This window comes from Trachemys scripta, chromosome 12 (genome assembly GCF_013100865.1).
Source record: "Trachemys scripta elegans isolate TJP31775 chromosome 12, CAS_Tse_1.0, whole genome shotgun sequence".
NCBI classification, from domain to species: Eukaryota; Metazoa; Chordata; order Testudines; family Emydidae; genus Trachemys; species Trachemys scripta.
Window position 1 is genome coordinate 11,699,535 of NC_048309.1, and position 21,144 is coordinate 11,720,678.

Sequence of the window (21,144 nt, forward strand, 5' to 3'; positions counted from 1 at the left end):
GCAGCGTCCCACCAGGGAAACAACGCGACTCCCCGGCGAGCTGCGAGCCGCACGCGCGGCCCGACCGAGCTCGCCGCGCGCTCACCCCCACACTGCGGGTGCGGGTCACCGCAGCTGCGCCTGGAGGGGCTCGGGCGCCCCGCCTCCCGCGGGGCGGCGGCGCTGGGATTGGCTAGGAGCGCCGTCACTCACCCGCCCCCTCCCCGCCTGGCGGGGCGCTGGAAAGGGCAGTCCCAGTCTAGCGCTGACGTCACCCTGTCTGTCTGCCTCAGACGCCCCTTTCCATAGGAAACTGAATCTCCTTGGACTTGAATGAGGAGGAGCGAAGGGGGCGGGGAGGGGGGAGCCGCTAGGAGCCTGCCTGGGCAGGAGCGAGAGGGAAACAAAGTAGCAAGTCTGTTTCACCCAGCCCTGAGCAAACTTCCCGGGCTGGCGGGGGGAGGGGAGGGAAGCCAGCAGCGCCCGGCTCGGGTCTCCTTCTCTTTCCGTCGGGGGGCTGCCTTAGGAGTGGTTCGCCGTTTCCCTCTCCCCCCCGCCCCAGGAGGAGCCCGGCTTTATGCGGTGCTGCCCGGAGAGCTCGGCTGACTTTCCGTTCTTCGCTCTCCCCTTTTTTTAAATGTATCACTTGATGGGTGTGAACAGCACAGCCGCAGCCACACAGCCCAATGTCTCCTGCACATGCAACTGCAAAAGGTCTTTGTTCCAGACTATGGAGATCAGTAAGTACTTGCTCCTTCTCTCGCCGCTCCCCGCGCGGACCCGGCTGGATCGCTGGTTTGGGGTCGTCCCCCCCCCGGCTGGATCGCTGTTTAGGGTTAGAAATCCAAAATGTTCAGAGTCTTTGCTGCTCCCCGGTCCTGGCTGGCAGGCTCTGAACTCCGGAGTCAGGCTGTCTTTCCCCCGCTGCCTCCCGGAGAAGGGAAAGTTGGTTTTTAATTTTGTTGTTAAAAACAAATATTGTTTAATTCCCCCCTCCCCCCCCCCGTACACCTTTTCTCGTAACGCGCCGCAAAGGAGCGAGTCGCGGTGATGACCTCTTGTCTGTGTTTGTGTCACTTGTGTGTGTGTTAATCCGATTTCAGCCCTCTCCTGCCTCCCTCCCCCCAATTCTCTTACTTCCTTCTCCTCCACCCTCAAAAGTTGCTGCTGTATAGGTGGGAATCAATGTATGTGGTTAAATGTTTGAAATCTCTCAATGTATGTAAGGAACGAACTCTCCCCTCTCCCCAGGGCACTTCATGGGGGGGGGGGGACTTTCCGTTGTACGCGGAGTCGCTGTATTAAGTGCGGACGGGAGATCGGACAGACTTCTGTGCATTCTGCTGTGTAGTGATAAGGTTGCGTTGCAGGGAGGGTTTGCTGCCAGGTTAGTGTTCCTGGGATGGCAGGGGGAGAGGGAGGTCTGTGTCTGGGGAAGGGTGAGTTCTAGTCAGTTTCAGCTGGCTGCTTCTCTTAGCTTTGTCTCTGCCTGCGCCCCCAAGGCAGACGGGGAAACAGACTGCGAGGGCTATTTAAAGCACATGCAGAATCCCAGCGTTAGGCTGGCGGATCCAGCAGCTCCAGGCGTCCTTTCCTCCCCCAGACACACATCATCCCTCTTGTTTTATTACAACGCTTCTCCCCTCTAATTCCCCTGAACCTGACATTCCAAGTATCCCTCACTGTGATTCCCTCTTTTCCTCTGCTTTCCCCCATCTATTGAGCTATTATATTCTCCCCTCTCCCACTCCCCATTTAGATTTTGCAAAGAGCAGGATTTTGGGGAGTGCATTAGCTCCATTCTTGGTTATTCCGTTGCCTGTTCCTAAAGGGTGCAGTTCAGATGATGTGGCTGTGATAGGGAGATTATGCAGGTCCCACTAACCTTCTGTACTAATTCCAGCTTTGAAGTGTACAGTCAGCTGTTATTTTATATCTTGATTTTAGGATGATGAATCAGTTAAATTGCAGAAAAACGTCTGTATTTTTCCCCTTTCTTTTCTCTCCCCCTACCCAAGACGATAACAATGGTGTAGTAGTAGCATTAAGAGGTCTCATCAACTTGTCTGTGGTCTGTGTGTGTGTGTGCTTGGGGGGGGGGAGGGAGATACACATGTACATCCAGCGATCTAGAATTTGTGTCTATAAATAGTAATCGCAAGGTCTGAGAAGTAGATTAAGACTGTGTCTAGCCTGCAGGGTGGTTAAATAAGTCAAAGTTTTCCTGCCTGTCTGAAGGGGAAGCGGGCCTGGCTAATAAGCTATATTGTTAGACAGACTGAAACCAAATACAAAAAAGCTTGGGTCCGTTCACAAAGGTCCGTGAATACCTAAGGGATAACTGCAGGGGCTAAACAACTTGTAGAGATATTGCTGAAGGGTTAGAGTGAAGTAAAAAACCATCAGGCAATAGAATACAGCCCTTTTCTTAGTCTTTCTGCTCCAGTTTCTTTTGGTCTGCAGACATTTCTAAATATGTGTCACATCCTAAACTATTTAACATGAATGCGTTGATGTGTAGACACCCATGTATGATCATGATCACACTTGACTCATTAGCCAGTTTAACATATGCTGTTGCCACACATTGGGCTGAGTGTTTTCTCCAGGAAGACTCTGCCTGGTATTTAAACATCACAAGAACTATACAAAAGGTAAAAATAACAAAAGACCATGTCGTTCTCCATTCTGGGCGCTGTCAAGCAGTCTTGGTGTCTTGGCTTTGGTGAGCAGAATACAAACCTCTTAGACTGCCTCCCAAATGATGTAAAGTTTTTGCTGGGAGAGCAGTGTCACGTTCTGCTTGTCAAAAACCTCTCCTAATTAAAGATAAGTAAGTCCATTGAAGTGATAGAATAGTTCCTTCGTTTAAAAAGAATTGTTGCTATTTTTAATGGCTTTTCCATTCTAGCCCTGATCTTTCATCTGTTGCTGTTTAGGATTTAGAATATTTATGAGACACAGAATCCTCACATTAATAAAACCTAGCCATATTAATGTGGTTTTGTTATGAAGCTTTGCAAGGAATTTGCTCGATTAGGAGGACAAAACTGCATTTAATGCTACCTCCATATATAATTTTGAGTAGTTTATACAATGGACAATTATCATCATCCATCTTCCCCCACTCAGTGTGTATATATATATATATATGAAATAAATCCTTTTCAAATTCATCATTTTTTTTTTATTTAGGTCCTTCCCCTCAGCTAATAATATAAACATAAACATAATGATATTTGGGCTGACTCTGAGGCAGTTTGGTTAATTTAGTTGTCTGCTCTTCCAGATAGACAACATTTTTCTCCCTTCTGATTAAGTGATGCTCAGGAGATTTTGACCCATAAGGTTAGTGTTGTCAACACTTTAACAGATAAATCTTGTTTTTAGGTATCTTAATTAGCCATTACATTTAAATTGTATGTATGCGTGTAGTTATTTGGGGCTCAGAGGGCTACAGACAGAAATGGAGCAAAATAAATCCATAAAAATGGAGTAGCAGTGAGTACATTGTCAGACCAAATATCTCCAGTTTTGTGTTTGCCATTCTGCCTTTTGAAAATGGACCGTATGGAGCTGAGATAGAAAGTGAGCTATGGTTTGATGTGAGGGCTTTTAGTTTCAGGGGTAGGGTTTTTTTTGTAGTTTTTTGTTATTGTTGTTTGAGAAGTTGATTGGCTTTTATAGTTATTATTTTTAAATGTATTGTCTGGAAACTCAATTTTGTCAAAGTGTTTCAGCCTGTGTGGTTTTTCTACATCTAGAAGGCCAGATTCTGATCTGATTTACACCCCGTGCAACGCTACTGGAGTCAGGGCAGAATCTGAACCTGGGTGTGTTGGTGCATTGAATGAAAAATGGAAATTTGGGGCACAGACCTGCCCTCACTTACGCTCAGGCAACCCTATTGGGCCAAATTAGTTCCTGGTGTAAGTAGGTGAAAGTAAATTGAGCTGTGCCCATTGATGCCAGCAGGGAATTTTGCCCATTGTACAGAGAGGGTTCAGGACAGCATTGGGCCCTTAGGATTTTGGATGGTCAGATTCCTGCATTTCCCTGCACATCTTGGGCTGACTCAGGTTGTTTGAATTTTGAAAAATCTATTGGCATTCACACGCTGGGCACGAAAACGTGTTCATCTTGAATTTTAAAATAAACTATGCCCTTTGTACGGTATGCACCTTTAATCTTGATTTAATCTCATTCATGTTCAGACAAAACTAAGCTGGATTTGCCTGATTTTATTAACACTACCAGTACTGAATAGACCATTATTCTTTTTTGACTATAACAGATCATGTTAGGTATGCATACCAATAGTACTATATAAATACGTAATAAAGATATGGCTCTCTTTTATGCCAACCAGGGAATGAATGTAAATTATTTCTCTGTCCCACAGCATAATGAATCTAAGGAACTTTTTATTTTTTTTAAAACTAGGTCAGATCAAGGCAGTGATGATGTCAAAAGTAGCATTATTAAAAGAAATCGCATCTGCACGGTCTGTCTTTTGAAGAAAAAGTCTCTCTTACAGTTTGACTCATGGCAGGAGTTTCTTTTTGGAACCATTTGGGCTGTTTTTGAATCTTATTCCTTGATATATAGCAACATCAGTGATTGGCATCTGTCTGCTGCAGAGTTTTTCAGAAACTGGAGAAAAATCTGAAAATGGACAGTACCTCTAAAAATATATATATATCCTTGATTGAGCAAATGCAGGAACGTTGCACTTCAAGCTGTTACTAGAAGGTTTTCCTTCCTTTGTAAGGAAGTCCGCATGGTGCAGGTTTGCAGTGCAAGTCAGTGGCCTGCTCTACAAACAGTGTCTTTCTAATACTGTGCCTTTTTCCTATGTTGTCAGTCAATCAGCACCGTGATCCTGACCCAAAACCCACCGAAGTGGATGGGAAGCCTTTTCAATGACTTCATTGGGCTTTGAATCAGGCCCATAACATTAGTTCTTCTAACTTCAGTTTATTTTGAAGTAGGTTACTTTAAATTGCTGGCAATTAGCTAATTTCTGTGAGGCCAGAGTTGTTACCTTTCCGTGTAAAACAGGACTAGCTACACGAACGCTGCTCCTCGTCTGGATTTAATAGAAAAGACAGAGTTGTGCCTCCACAGGACTGATTATTAGCAGAGTTTTTCACTGGCTATTTGACTTATCTTTTTAAAATAACTATTTTAACTGGCCCTAAAAGCAGTCCATTTTGTAGCTGTAAATATAGTGTAGGAATGCGGCAGGAAAGTAGCATAACTGCAAACTCTTTTTAATTTAACCCTCTCTCTATAAGTAGGTAAACCGTGAAATTGACTCAACAATATTTTGGTGCAGTCTTTAGTCCATATGACAAGCATGAGTATTTAGACAGATTAAAGCAGGTGGCATCTGTTGGTGGCACTCTGGGATTAGGATTGTAAAGGGGTTTTTTGGTTTTCTTTTGCCCCTTTTTTTTTTTTTTTTTTTTTTTTTAAACTCAGCACTGGCAGCACCGTGACGTGGGCAGTGTAGACACGCTTTATCGCCAGGGGAGAGCTCTCCCGGCCAATCGGGGAAAAAAACCAAAAACCCATCCCGAATGAGCGGTGGTAGCTTTATCAGCCATAAAGCGCTGTCTATACTGGCGCTTTTCAGCACTAAAACTTTTGTTGCTCAGGGTGGTGTTTTTTCACACCCCTGAACGACAAAAGTTTTAGCGCTGAAAGTGGCAGTGTAGACAGCCTGACTTGCCGTAGTGCCAGTATTCTGCGCCACGTTAAACCAGACAGACGTCTTCTCTATGGCCCTAATCATCTGGCTGGGTGAAGGAGGTCAGGGGTGATTTTAGTGTTGGCTGAGTCTGTAAATAACTAATTATTCAGCTGAATAAACAAATCAGTGCTGCACCCTTCATTCAATAGCTCGCTTTCCTGCTTGCTAAAAACAGCAAAGCTGTTTTTATTCAGTTCCATGTTCTCCATGGACGAGTCTTGTGACTGCCCAGTTTGTCCAGCACTAGAGTCATTAGTACTGGTAATGGGTTCCTTGTGAATGCCAAGCTCTGAACTCTGCAGGGTTATTTTAGACCACAAAGGACTTTTCTGAGGAAGTCAGGCTGCCATAGGTAGGGCTGGACACCCAGGACCAGAGAATGCTTCTGCGCTTTCCTAGAACTTCAACATGCTAGCGTGATGCAGGTGCAAAACACTAATGACTTCAGTGGGAATGCTTAAGGGGTAAGGTGCTATTATTCACAGTGAGTAAGGGGCTGATCAGTTATCTTCTACTGATGTTAACCAAAATATTCTGCAGATTTATTATTTTTATTATTAAAGTAGTTAAAATATTCTTTAACTATGGAAATGAGAACATTTCTTAATGAGAAACCAGACGCTATACACAAATTTAAAAGTGGCTTAGATTGCTGGTTTGAAACCATTCTGAGTTGACCATCTAAGTGGATTTCTTTCTGAAGGTAGAACTTTTAAATCTTTGCATTCTTGAGTTTAATAACCAAATACAGATGGCTCACCCTAGTATCACGTCTCCTTTCCGCCCCCAAACTATTTCTTTTCAAATGTGTGTCATCATTGACATCCTGTGTCAGTGGCAGCACTTGACCTCTTGCCCTCTGTTGACTGAAAGAATCTGAGTTACTAAAATATTGACTTTTCTGTCACACAATATAGTTTTTGACTACAGTTTTCATAAACAAGACCCGTACATGTCAGAGAACGGCCCATAAACAGCACAGGTCTGCTACCAGCTTTTAAAAAAGCTGCTGTCTCTTTACGCAAAGCCTACTTTGTTGCTGAAATCTCAATTTGATATATACAAACCAAAGTCAGGAGAGTTCTGCCTCTCTTTGGTTGTGTCTTTATGGGGGGTGAGGAGGAGGGGAAGTGTGTTTTTACAAAGATAGTCATCTCCTGTAAAATCCAAGAGCAGACAGGGAACAGGTTGTAGCTACTTTAAGGGAAGCACTACCAATGCTTTGTCTCCACTGGGATTTTACATAGGTATCTCGAGCTAGCTATCTCTATCTCTGTTAAAAACATACTTTTTTTTTCAGAGAAGACATAGATATAACTTACCTTCTCTCCCTACTGTGCCTAGATATCACAGGGGTCTTAAAGTGATGATTTATTATGTGCCCCAGGACAATGACTTCAATCTTTGTGCTTTATTCCCTTCATTCAGTGTTGATTATAAAAGAGATGGAGGAAGAACCAGTATCAAGTACATTTAAAAGAAAGAGAGTCAGACTTTTTTCTTCTTCTTCTGTGCTGTACTCCATGTCCTGATACCACAAGGTGGGTCAAAGTCAGGTGGCATGCATTGGAAGGGGGGCACCTGAAATCATGTATGATGCAAAGCACTGACGTGATACCACTAACTCTTCTTTTCGGTCAGTATCGTGGTAGACTTAGGAGAATATTTGATACGATAAATTTTGTTACTCTGTGTCATGGAAGTGTGTGTCACCCACTGAATAAGTCCTTTTTTTATTGGTTTTAGGTGTACTGAAATTATATCAGGTTCTTGAATACTAATGATTGGGGTGCCTGATGGATGTTGTAGAAATGCATTTGATAAATAGCTACATTCAGTAGGGACTGAGGTTTTCTCCACATTTTTCAATATTTAAAAAAATAATTTAGCTTGACTTTCCTGATTTCTTTGAAAATGTAAGGAGTAGGTGCCTAAAAGAAGTAAGTTCTCCTTTTAAATTATTATTGTTTTTCTTTAGCTGTTGCTCTCCGAACATGCTAAAATCTCTTGGTCAGAGAGCTGGCAGGCTCAATGGAATCCCCGAATGAATTTGAAAACCTAAATTATTAATGGATAGAAATGAGAAGGCCTTTCCAAGGGAACCACGTAAATAGATAGTAACTCTCACGGACAGTAACTGCGGTGATCTAGATTTTGCTCTGGTGGTAAATAGTTGTACAGTCACAGGTGTTGGTCTTGTATCAGTTTAATATTACCAGTTAGAATTTAGTAATTCTGATCAGCTAAAGGGCTATTTACTTGTAATGGTCTTCAAATAAAAAACATCTTTCAATGAAGAACATTTGCTTTGTATAAAGAAATGGCATGTGTGGCACACTTTCGAATCCAGTACTTTAAGTTCTTTGGTTCAGATGGTTACAATATGTCTGTTATCAGCAGTATTTATTTTGCCTTGTTACTGGCAACTCCTGGCATGGAAGGCATACAAGTAGAGATGTACAAGGGGCCCTCTGCTGCATTATGTATATTCTTTGTTCACCCGGGTATACGCCTAAACAAACATGCAGCAAAGGGGCCATTAATATTAATGGGAGTTGTATGCAAGCACTAAGACCAAGATCCAGAGAGAGAATGTGCCAGTTCGTTCATTAGAGTCAGGGGTTGTGGGGATAGCTCTGACTAAATTGCTGGGTGATCTTGGTCAGGTCATTTGGGGCAGATCCTCATCTGGTGTAAATGGTGATAGCTCCACTGAGATGAATGAAGCTATAATCATTGACACCAGCCGGAGATCTGTTCCTTGAAATCAAATCCCTGTCGCATTGATGTTAATGAAAAGTGAAATCCTGGCCCAACTGAAGTCAATGGGAGTTTTTTCACTGATTTTGAGTGGAGCCGGGATTTCATCCCAAGACTCCATTGAACTTCAGTGAGACCAGGATTTTACCCTTCGTCTCACTGTGCCTATGTTTCCATCTGTAGCTTCTTCCCTACTTCACTGTTGCAACAGTTCGTGGTCTTTGATTGAATTCCTTGAAGAGTGGTCAAGGTACAAGTGCAGAATATTACATTGTCCAAACACACATACTGTACAAATATTGTTAGTATTTGAAAGGCTAGAATAGTCATGTACAGGGTGGGATAGATATAATTTGTTGATTCCGAAGTGTTTTCAACAATTCCAAAGGACTACAGATTGATTTTATTTTTACTTTTTTGGTAAAAGGTAATTTGCTTAACACTGCCAAAAATGACTTAAAATAAACTCAATGGACTTTCTGAAGGCTATTGGATAATTTGAGGAGGCAGTATCTCTTTTCAGATAAATTTCAGCTGTATCAGTTACCCAAATCCTCTGAATAAGGATGACAAACTATTTCAGGTAAAAGGGGCTTTGATGGTTTGCCAAGGAATATTGCTTAGAAGGCAGCACTTTGATCTGCATTTTAAATGTTTCTTTGTAATGAAATTTTTTCATAATTTTCTTTCTAAGTCTGTGATGCAGAGGTTTGATTTTTTATTAAAAAGAATAGCAAAAACATATTACCAGACATTTATTATTAGTTCCTCATCTGTAAAATACAGGATTTCGAGATCTCCTGATGAAAAGCGCCATATAAGTGCTAGGAATTATTATTTATTGTCTGCCTTGGAGCCAGCTAAAAATTCTAGCTCATCACATGTAGTGGTATACCTGCTAACGGCATGATTACGCCAAACAGGAAATTAGTAGAGATGTTAATTTATTATCAAAGCTTTGAGTTTCTTTTGAATACACTAACTTTCTCCAGTGAGAAACCTAAACTGGCACTAGCATTTTGAACACTGTATATTATACAGGACTTATCTTGACTGTCTCCCTTCTACCTAATGCTGAGGGTCTCTGATTTAGATTTTTCTCCCTAAATAAGACACTTTTTTTATTATTTAGCAGATAAATCTGCTTAGTCTTGTATCTTACATATTCAAAGATAGTGACTTAAATGAACATTTCAGACATCTTGTACAAATAATTTGCTTGGTTTTCTCTAGTTGTTTCAGAATCTTTTCTACAACCTCCACCTCACCTTCCTGACCAAATTAACAATTGGTCCCCAGAAAAAATCTAGGGTGCTTGTTACCCACATAATCTCTCACATATGCGAAATGATGGCTGTTGTGTTTGATGGATGTAACGTGGATCCAGGTTTGTCTAGAACAGGGATCAGCAACCTTTGGCACGTGGCCAGGTTTGTTTACTTGCTGAGTCCACAGGTTTGGCCGATTACGGCTCCCACTTGCTGCGGTTCGCCATTCCAGGCCAATGGGGGTGGCGGGAAGCGGTGGCCAGCACATACCTCGGCCAATGCCGCTTCCCGCAGCCCCCATTGTCCTGGAGTGGCAAACCGCGGCCAGCGGGAGCTGTGATCGGCTGAATCTGCAGATGCGGCAGGTAAACAAACCAGTCCGGCTCGCCAGGGTGCTTACCCTGGCGGGCTGCAGGCCAAAGGTTGCCGATCCCTGATCTAGAAGAAAGATGGATAGAAACACAGAAGACATTTTAAAAAGGTTTGATTTAATTTACTTCTTGAACATAATCCTTCTTTCTTGAAGCTGATCTGTGCAAGATTTATTTTTTGGTTGGGAAGCTGATATCTTTAAGGATGAGGGCCTAGAAAGCAGGCTTTCACAAATAGCTTCACCAGTGCCTTCTAGTATAGGGTTACCATATGTCCGGATTTCCCCGGACATGTCCGGCTTTTTGGTGCTCAAATCCCCATCCGGGGGGAATTTCCAAAGAGCCGGACATGTCCGGGGAAATAGGGAGGCATAAGCCAGGGTCCGCCCAGCACGATCCGCCGGGTCTGCAGCGCAGCCCCGCTGCCCCAGCTACAATGCTCAGGTGGGGAACGGGGGGGGCTCTGGCTTCCCTCGCGGGCGGGGACCCCCCCCCGGCCACTGGGGACCTTTCCTGTGGCCCCATTGCCCGCGCAGCTTGGAACCCGGCGCCGCGGGAGCTGTTTCCCACGGGGACAGGCTGGGGAACATGCTCGGCGGCAGGAAGGAAGCTGCAGGGACCCGCGCTGCCGAGCGTCTGAAGCCCCCAGCAGGCAGAGGCTGCCGGGGGAGCAGGGCAGGCGGGGGGCGCAGAGGCTGCAGGTGCGGGGGGTGCAGGGGCTGCAGGGCGAGGAGGAGCAGTGCAGGCAGGGGCATAGGGGCTGCAGGGGCAGGGCAGGCGGGGAGGTGCAGGGGCTGCAGGGCGAGTGGGGAGCAGGGGTCACAGAGGCTGCAGGGTGAGTGGGGAGCAGGGAAGCACTTAGCAACCCCCAACCAAGATCAGAGCGGGAAGGAGGAGGGGGAATGCAGGGTGCTCAGAGGAGGGGGCAGAGTTGGAGCAGGGGCTTTGGGGAAGGGGCAGGGTTGGGGCGGGGCTGGGGCAGAGTTGAGGTGGGGCCGGGGGTGGGGAAGGGGCGGAGTTGGGGCAGGGCCAGGCCCCCGTGGAGTGTCCTCTTTTTTCAGTGTTGAAATATGGTAACCCTATTCTAGTACTGACTTGTTGCTTTTCTACTGCTCCAGTCACAGGACTTTCTAGGGCAGAGATGTCCAACTGCCCCAGACTGGTAGCTTTCTGCTTGTGGGCACTGGTCAGCTGGTGTTTGGAAGAGACCAGCTCCATTCCATTTGTAATCTAAACTAGCACGTGAACCCAGGTCTCCAGATCCATGTAATACTTAGTCTTATATGAATGCCTTAGGACAAACAATGCCTTGTGTATATTTAACTTGTATTTTTCTGCATCCTTCTCTAGAACTAAAATGTCTTCCTTCAATTTGACTTTATTATGCTGTGCACGTACTTGAGTTTGGATGCTGATATTGGGCTTATGGGTGCTCATGGCCATGTATCTTGTAAAACCTGCAAGCATGGTAGCTGAATTTACAAGTGATGCGTGCTCACATGCCTGATATTGGCACTGAGTCCTCCTAAACCTTATTTCTGTTTTATGACCTAATAGTAATTTTGCAGTATGTGTAGTAAAAATTTTGAGAGTCATGTATAATTTATACAGTAGAACAGTACCCTTGAACTTTAGAATTTGTATTTAATAAGGTGCATTTATGCTGTATTTAGAAGAGTTTGTTTTCTTCTTTGAGATGCATTTTAATGTCAGTTGGACTATCGATTTTTCATACTGAGATCTAGCACATCATTTTTAACTTCTCAAGATGCTTGTTGAAGTTATTCTGTATGTATCGGTGTATTTCTGTAATGCCTTCAAATTGTGTGTGCGCGCAGGCATGCACAATATACGTACAACGCTACACAAATCACCTAACAAAGTTGACCGTGATTCTCAATTATATATGGTTAATTTAGCACTTAAAATACATGCACAAAAGCATTTACATGTGCAAACATGGTTGCTGATGCCAGGCTATTAGTACTGTTTGTTTGCATCTGCAGCTTGAAAATTTGGGCATGTAATATGGAATTGCCCCTCAGCAGGTGCAACTTAATTGCCCACATTTGCAAACTCGACTCATGCAGTCCAACAAGTAGAATTTAGCTTGATGATTAAATACGCACATGCAAGCTGCTGATTAACCAACAGTTTTAAAGTTACTAAAAGTGAAAATATTTAATTACAAAAATCTATATACATTTTGCAAGGATATATGGAGGAATTTTTTGTTTGTTTTTTTGGGGTTTTTTGGGTCTTGTATCACTTCTTCACATTCTGTCCAAAATGTCAAGTAGACACTTTGATACTGTAAGCTTCTGCAAACATTGTCAGAAATAATTCTGTAAAACTATTAATCAACTTTGCATGACACTGTGCAAACAGACTGAGTAATTTCTTTGTTCTTTTCTTTTTACTTTGTAATTGGTGTCTGTAAAAGCCCAAAGGTTTGGTCTTGTGGAAAGCATGATTCATTTATTGGTGTCTGTGCCGACTAGTTATCTTTCAGTAATTCCAGAGTAGTGCTACAAGCCAAGAGTGATTCATACATGGCTAAGTGCACAAACAAATGGGGTCATGGCCATCTGCAGAAACTTTTCTAATCTATTTATGGTATCAGAGAAAGAAGTGGGTGTATTAAGGATGATGGAATAGGTGTCAATTACACTGGTGAATGTAACCAGTTAAACAACACTAACCATTACTTAAAAACCACTTTCTGCTTGTTGCTAAGGCTCATTACAATAGATTACATTTAAATGCTATCATTTCCACTTAGTGTATCTGACCCAAGTGTACTGAGATAGTGATTTATTTATTTTTAACAAACATAACTACAGTGATAGTTCCCTTCAACCAACCTCAAAATCTAGAGGCTGACATTAATTGTCTTTGTAGATAATGGCTTAACCCTTGCTCTCTGTTATCCAGGATTGCACTGGTATATGCCATTATTCCATTGCACTCAGAATTTGGCCCAATACTTGCATGTTCATGAGCAGGGATAGCATTCCATTTTTACTTATCCAGCAAAACTTCCATGGGACAGCTTAGAAAGGTAAATACAGTGAGCAAGTGGGTTGATTCTCCTCTCAGATGCAGCTCCATTGGCTTCCTGGGTGTTATCCTGTCTGAGTGGAGAGCTGGTTCTAGTCAGGACATCTATTCTGGAGTGACTTTTTCTCCTTTGCATTTGACTAGTGGTGAGAATTAATTTCACTCTGTGCTCAAGTGAACGAATGCATCAATGTTAAGTGCACCAAATATTCAAACTGTGCTCTGCTCAGATAGAAACTCCTGTGTTCTGTCTTGTTTGGGGGATTCAGAGTTGCCTCAGCGTTGCTTAGACATGTAGTAAAGACAAACACAGGCACCGCCGTGGCACTTGTTGTCTATGCTGCCAGAAGCAAGAAGGGGGTTTGCGGTAGGTGGGAGAGAAGGGAAAGTCCTAATAAGAGTATCAAGGGACAGCTGTTGTAGTCATAATAATACCTAGCTCTTATAGTTCTTCTCCTTTGTAGATCTCAAAGTGCTTTTCACAATCTTAAATGTATTTATCCTCACAATAGCCCTGTGAGGTTCTAGTATCATTACCACTTTTACTGATTGGGAAACTGAGGCACAGAGAGGCTAAGTGACTTGCCCGAGGTCACACAGGGTGGAGCAGGGAATTGAGCCCTAAATCCTAAACTAGTGCCCTAACCACTGGACCATCCGTCCTCTTGCTGTTTGTCGACTACTACCAGCTTGCCAATGTGGGAAGGACTAAGAGGCACATTTTGGGCCATAGAATCATCTTTAATCTTCATGCAGCCATGAAGCCAATGAGTTCTGCTGCAAGTGTAGGATCGTATATAGCCCTTTTGTCTTAAACTGAAATGCTTCACGCATGAAATAAAAGTGGTGTTATACAAGACTTAACACTTGCAGTGTACAGATCTCAAAGTGCTTTATAAATACCTCTCACAGGGAGGTGGGTAAGCATTACACTGGAGATGGGTTTGAGAGGCAACATACATGTAATTCATGAAATTTGCAACATGCTCAAGTTCAAGGGTACCCCTTTCCAGGAGGGGTTGATTTCCTCACATCTGTGGTGCACCTAGCTTACAGAAGAGTAAATTGAAGCCCAGATATCAGTGGCTTGATTACTCAGTAAGTTGAACATGTGCACTAGGGCTGGCTGAGAAATGGGAATAATTTGGCACAAACTTCATCAATTTTTGAAATTGAAATTTTAAACACTTTGACTAGCTGGACATAAGAACGATCTTATTGGGTCAGACCAATGGTCATCTAGCCCAGTAGCTTGTCTTCCAGCAGTGGTCAGTGCCAGATGCTTCAGAGGGAATGAACAGAACAGGGTAATTATCGAGTGATCCATCCCCTCTCATCCAGTCCCAGTTTCTGGCAGTCAGAGGTTTAGGGACACGCAGAGCATAGGGTTGTGTCCCTGACCATCTTGGCTCTTTTGTATACGTGCTGTGTGTGCACCCACAAATGGCCCAAACAGGAAATCGACTCCAGGAGGAGAACTGACGTGAACTTTTGCTCAAACACTGATGAATCTCTTCTGATGTCTGAATTGTATTCCTCTCCCACTCTCACTTTATTTAAACTAAGAGACTGGGTAAGTCACGTGCTAGACTTACCTGCAGGGTGTGGGAAGGGAGCCATGCCATTTGGATCAAGTCCCATGAGACTTCTAGCCATTGAACATTGGGGCCAAAATTTTCAAACCTGAGTACCTAAATTAATGCTTCTAAATCCATAATTAGGATCCTAAGTAAGTGTAGCCTGATTCTCAGATGTGCTGGACACCTGTGGTTTCCACTGACTTGAATGGGAGTTGCGGGTTCTTGCAACCTTTGAAAATGCTTTACTGTTCTCAGTCCCAGGGCTAGGATTACACTCTTAAAGTGAGATTTTTTTTCTAAGTGCTCAGCATTGGCCTAACTCTGTGTTGTGAAAGTTTGAAAATTCAACCTTTAATGTGTTGGGTTGGACTTTTTTTAATTTTATTTTATTTTTTAAAAAACCTTCAAATGGAAAACATAGTGAAGTCATGTCCCAAACCTCTCCTGCTCTCCACACACCTCACCTGTTCTGCATTCCACATGCTGCTGTTGCGGATCCTAGACACACACTAATGTCTAGTGGAGTTACTCACACAGACTTGGCTAATCTGAACATTCCTTTGGGGTGTGTGGCCAAGGGTGGGGTCCCCTGGATGGAGTTAGTGGTTTAAAATACAAAGGCCCCTGCTGCCATCACATGTGTGCAGGAGCACCCACAATACAGTAGCCGTGCTCTCCGTTAATCACATGCACAAAGAGGGTGGCTGGGTGGGAAGAGGTTTGCTCAAGGGCCTTGTGGAGCTGAGATGAATTCACAGAGGCCTTGGCCATCCAGTTTCCACATTGGGGGGAGGGGGAAAGGATTTCTGAGCAGGAGAACGTTCTCTAATTCTCAGTAAAGCATTTGGGGTGAAATTCTGGCCCTCTAAGCAACTGGGAGTTTTGCCATTGGCTTTAGTGGGGCCAAGTTTTCTGGTGTCTCTGTGCTTGCTCTGGCCTGTTGGTGCACGGTAGGCTTGATGCCACTTTACACCTGCTAGTGCTTTGAGAAGGCAGTGATGTGAAACATGCACATTATAGGCCCAATTTTCAGAGGTACCAACGTCAAACTCCAGGGAAGTCAATGGGAGCTGCAGGGGCTCTGCTACTCTGAAAACCAAGTCCTAAACCTTTTGTACAGGTGTAGGAAATGCTGTGGTTCCCCCTCTCCTCCTTCCCATGCCTGAGAGGGAGCAAACAGCCTCCCTTCCACCCCTACTCAGTGTCTCAATTGGCCTGTGTGCTCCATTGGCTCCAATAGCCCCCCCTCCACCCCCAGCATATACAACATCGGTCCCTTCAAAACTGAGCTCAGCAGTGAGGGAACATTGGCCAGTAAAGTTCCCCCTTTATAATACTTAACCATAAGTCACATTGTTCTGTTTTACTCATTCCAGAGTGAAAATTAGCTTAGGTTTTAATTGTTCCCAGTTTAGGATACGGTATCTCCTATGTACTTGTCTTAGACCTGTAGTGGAGACTTTTAAGGAAAGGTTCCTTTCCTATGTCGTACTGTATAACTTGTTGGTATATAGTAACTTCAAAGACTAAAATATTCTCGTTTTGTCTCCCTCTCATGCTCCAAGTTTAGTATAATATTTTTAATGATTTTAGCTGGTTGCATATGAAGTGATGAAGCCTCATTCTCCAACCCTGGAATGACTGATGCTTTGCAGTATATATGAATTGCTCTTGCTGCAGCTTTTACTGTCATATCTTGCTGAGGACTTTAATCATGCAGAATTCTAGGGCCGTGTCACTGAAAATACTGTTCTCATCGGACATGTATCGGTCATTGCCACAGGACTGAGTTGTGAGGAAAAATAAACATAATGGTCAAACTGAATTGGATAAATTCACTGTCCTTTTATTAGTTTTTTTTTTAAAGAAGCTGCATTCATTGATATTTAAGTTGTGAAAGAAGGTATTTCAAATTTGAAGGAAACATGCGTGAATGGGTCTAATTTAGTTAGTCAGTTATGGAGCCAGAGGGGAATGGGCCCTTAAGTAGGAATAATGAGTAAAGAACCAGCCTTTCTTGAATAAGAGTAGCAGTTGTACCCGAACATTAAGGAACTTCTTTATTCACTTGGCCATCAAGCTTTGTTGCACTCCAAATGACAAGTGCACTTCAGTCTCAAAGAGCCTATGGCTTTGAAGAAGTCTTGCATCATCCTATACAGTATTCTTTTTTTTATTCACTTGGCATAGGTAGGATCAGAATGTGCTCTGTGTGTGTGCCCGCGCGTCTTCCCTGACTACATGTCTAGGAATATTTTTTACTGCAGCCTTGTATTAGTTTTGCAATGAACCAAGCCACAGTCTCTTCCAAAAAAAAGATCTCAGGTGCAAGGCACAGTCCACTTAAATGGAAAAAAAAAAAAAAAACAACCACCAAAAAACCAACAACAAATTAAGCAAAATTTGAAATTAGCTGTTACAAAAATAGGTACAGTAGGTCTGTTGCACAATGGTTTTTATGGCTTCTAATGTTAATATAATAAAATCCTGTATCCAGATCACTCTGAACTGAAAATATGAGGGGCATCGTAAGCGGGGAAAAAAACAACAACCCTAAGATAATAGGAATAAAGTTATAGGAAAAACATTTCCTGTTTGCCAAACTAAACATATTTGTTATTTTGTTTTGCTTTTTGTTTTTTAAGAAGGCTGGGAGATGACATTCCTCTTCGTTGTATTTGCAAGCCAAACTATATCTGTAATGTTCATTCTCTCAGTATTTGGTGGTGGGTGGAGTGTAAGGACTTTTTTTTGTTAATTGTTGTAACTACTGGAAGGTGAAAAATGCAAACTCTCTTGCAGCTGTATTCTCTAATTGTACCAATGCCAAGAGCTGCAGCTCAGTTTTCTAGCTTGATCAATGCTGTTAGTTTAAGTAGTTGGATAATTTAGTAGCTCTAGGCACTTTTGTCTGACTAGCGTGAGCCTGGATTGCTTTGTTTGCCCCTCTTGGGAAGGAGAGGAGGGGACTTCCCTTTGAATACAAGGTTTCCCCTGCCTCAAACAACTGTCAGCTGACACTTTCTGTGGCCGATACCCAACCCTTTTGGAACTGAGGGACAAAGGAAACCGTGGATATGATGCTTTGACCTTGCAGTCTCACATTAAGCTAGATACTCTTTCCTGTTGCCATATAAAACCTTTCACTCTCCTTTCTGGAGGGGCATAACATTCGCCCTTCATGCAAAGCATCTTTTTTTCTAATTGGGCTTGCTTATCAGGTATTGCCCATGAAACTAGGCACTAGGTATTCACGGCAAAGCTTCCATCCATACAGCTGTTAAATAGTGGGATGAGCACTCCTTCCCTTTATTCAACCAGTTGTTTAACAGTTTTTCTCTGTCCTGGGAGTTTTTGGCCTGTCTTCAACTTTGGCTAAGGAGTAGCCGGGTGGGACTATGACAGATCATCTTCCTAGGATGTACAGGCCTCTGAAGGGGGAAAACCACGTTTCTTTTCTGAACAGCATCTTAACCAATACAAGAAATGCAGCAATAGTGACTTCTAGGAAGGGGAAAAAAGGAAGTTGAGGTATAAGGGGAGACTTGATCACTATTCCGCGCTTGTCCATTTAATCTCTCAAACAGGGTTTCAAAGTGTTCTCCCACTCCCAACAGGAGAGGAATATATATATATACAGTATATATTTTTCAATCACTTTTCCTTTCTTATAAAGAAAGGATATGATTATTTAGGAGAGGAAGGATGGGTTCCTCATATTGCTGGAGACAACCCTCTACCTAGCATTCAGTTGCTTCAGTGGAATATGCTGCAAAAGGTATGGCTGACGTTTCTTTAGTCCATGAAGATTCATTTAAAAGTAAATTAAAAGTTCCAGCTGCAAATGAATGAGCACACTTGGGGTATTGGTTTGTGCAATTTAAAAGCTGTCCTTGCATTTCCAATGATATTATAAGTCATTTGCTGACCCAGCCTCTGATGGCTATCATGGGGAGATATACGGCAAGGCAGGGAATCGATTGCAGTATATCCGAGTGTATTGGCTTTGCTTACCAAAGGCCATGCTGGTTACAAACACTGATGAAAGCTGAAGACTGATGCTCATATGAGCAGTCCTTAGAGAGCATAGTCTCCCCCCAACCTTGTCATTGAAATCTCTGGATTTTGGCTTATTTCTGAAAAGTGCTCTTCTTGAAACTTAATACACCTTCTAGGATGGCCATCCTCCTCGAAGACAGCATGAAGCCCTGGTTCCCAGCTTGGCCGCGGACCTGTTGTGTGACTATTGGCAGTTCTTTTCCCCTCTAATCATTATCCATCTTAGGGCATGTCTACACAGGAAGTTATTCTGGAATAGCTATCCTGCAGTAAATGCACACTCTACCTTATGAGAAAGAGAGAAATTTCTGAAAGGCTCTTAATCTTGAGATCTGAGAATACTCATTGTTGTTAAACCAACGGGCTTCTCTGTAAGGAACTTCTCTACATCAGTAGGTGACTGTGCCTTTACAAAGTAGGGAAGAAGTGAGCCAGCGCTCGAGAAGAAAGGAGGCTGCTACTTCCAGGGAGTAAGAATCAGGTGCTGGTTGACCCGGAGTTCCTCGCTAACCACAGGGATGTGAGATTGTGATGCCTAGAGCCTTCTGGCAGCCCTTGGAGGGAGAATGGGGAAGGGCTGTTCCAAACTAAATCTGAGTCAAGGCTTATTCACTGCATTTCCTTGCCCTCTATAACAAACTACTGGGAAACTGCTTTCAACAGTGCCAGTTCCTGGAGCTGGGCTCCAGTGTAAGAGGAGAAACCCCTCCCCACCACAGTCTCACTGCCGCGGTTGTCACTTCATAGCCCTTTGAATATTAAGGGTTTGCTTGTTTTGAACTCCCCTTATTGACTAAAACAAAAGAGTTTATCCAGACAGAGATTATACAGATGCATCTTGTGCCAAATGTATTTTGAACCTTGAAACATGGCTGCCCCCTACGTAGACTTATTTTTTTTAAATGCACTTAAGCTGTGCACACCTCTGTTTTGTAGGCAGTCCACACAGTTGTACAAACAGTACAAGATGAAACCATTAGCAGCAGCAGATATTGGCCAAGCCAGTATAATTACCTGTTCTTTGTTCCTGCTTGTAGATGGAGTTTGTGGGCCACCATTTAGAACAGTGGTTCTCAATCTAATTACCATTATGGGCCGCATATGCAGCTCTCTCTGTGTTATGTGGGTTGCATCCATACAATATACATACTACCTGTATGGCCCTGAGGATGTCACATGGGCTGGGTGCTGATTGGGCCACTGGTTTAGAGGGTCGTTAAGTAGTAGTGCAGCCACAGAAGTGATTGGGTACTGATCCATGGCGACAGTTCACTGACTGTTCTGCAATGCCCAGATCTCAGATCTTTCCTCTAACAATGAGGAGTAGTCTAGAAGGGATGAAAGGAGAGGAAAGGGGTGGTGGCTCAAGTCCTTTGCAAGAACTCACTTTGAACATTGCTCCATGATAGCCTCATTTATATTTAACACTATGTAAAATGGGTTATACAAATTAATGGACAAATATGAGCATAGGATAGCCAGACGAGGCGGGGGAGAAAGGAAGGACGTAACTTCCTAAAATCCTGCATGATGACACAAACTCCAGACTAGCATCTCCCACACAACCAAGGCCAGTCCCAAAACCTCTTGGGTAAGTCATATGGGCAGATAACGTGTGTGTATACTGTGTGGCATATAAGCGATGGCCACCCTCTTGGCTGACACATCAGTGATTGAACCAGAGACCTCTAGAGCTAAAAGCATGAGCTGCTACAGCTTGAGCTAAAGAACCAGCCTCTGTAGCTACCGGCTGTAACAACTCATCCTCTGTGGATTGGCATGGGGGTGGGGAGGGGTTAGGGGACTGGTAACACACTCAGAAGTGGGCTACATATGCACCCGTAGCTGAATTTGAAGTGGTGTGGGAGGAAAGTAACCAATAGCTGCTTTCTTACCCCATATAACCTATCCCAAGTGTGACTGATCCTATATCTAGCTATTTTTGTAGGTTTTAGAAATTGAAAGCAGTTGGGTATCTTCACTTCACCTAACAGGCTGTGAAAGATCAAGGAGGCGGATAGAACTTGTCACCACAAGTGGGTGTTGAGCTTGGTAGATTTCTTTTCCTCTCCATTCATGATAAATGTATGAGATGCTGCTTCCAATCAAAACTTTATTGCATGCACATGTGCTACTATTGCACACTGCCCAGTGAATCCCATATGCCCAAAGGAAATGGAGGGTACAGTTTACATTTTACAAGGTAACTTCCTAATTCCTTCTGTGAACAAGGAATTGATTTGCAGTGTATCTGAACTTGTTCCTGTAAAACAGAGTGACTTAAAAGCAGTGAGTGGTAGACTCTGAGCCTA

At 43.3% G+C, this 21,144-nt stretch overlaps 1 protein-coding gene across 3 annotated transcripts in view; it reads left to right on the forward strand.

Annotated features, from left to right (window-relative positions):
- Positions 1 to 355: 355 nt before the first annotated feature.
- The window catches only part of PMEPA1 (prostate transmembrane protein, androgen induced 1), a 63,817-nt gene continuing 43,028 nt past the window's right edge, over positions 356 to 21,144 (forward strand). The window contains exons 1-2 of one of the 3 annotated variants that reach the window (XM_034787500.1): positions 645 to 719; positions 7,163 to 7,275. Coding sequence is in view for 2 of the 3 variants with exons in the window: in XM_034787498.1 (XP_034643389.1) it covers positions 617 to 719 (103 nt within the window). In the remaining variant the exon portion in view is untranslated. Of the gene's footprint in view, positions 720 to 7,162; positions 7,276 to 21,144 lie in introns of all 3 variants that reach the window. The other 2 variants (XM_034787498.1, XM_034787499.1) reach the window with 2 other exon arrangements.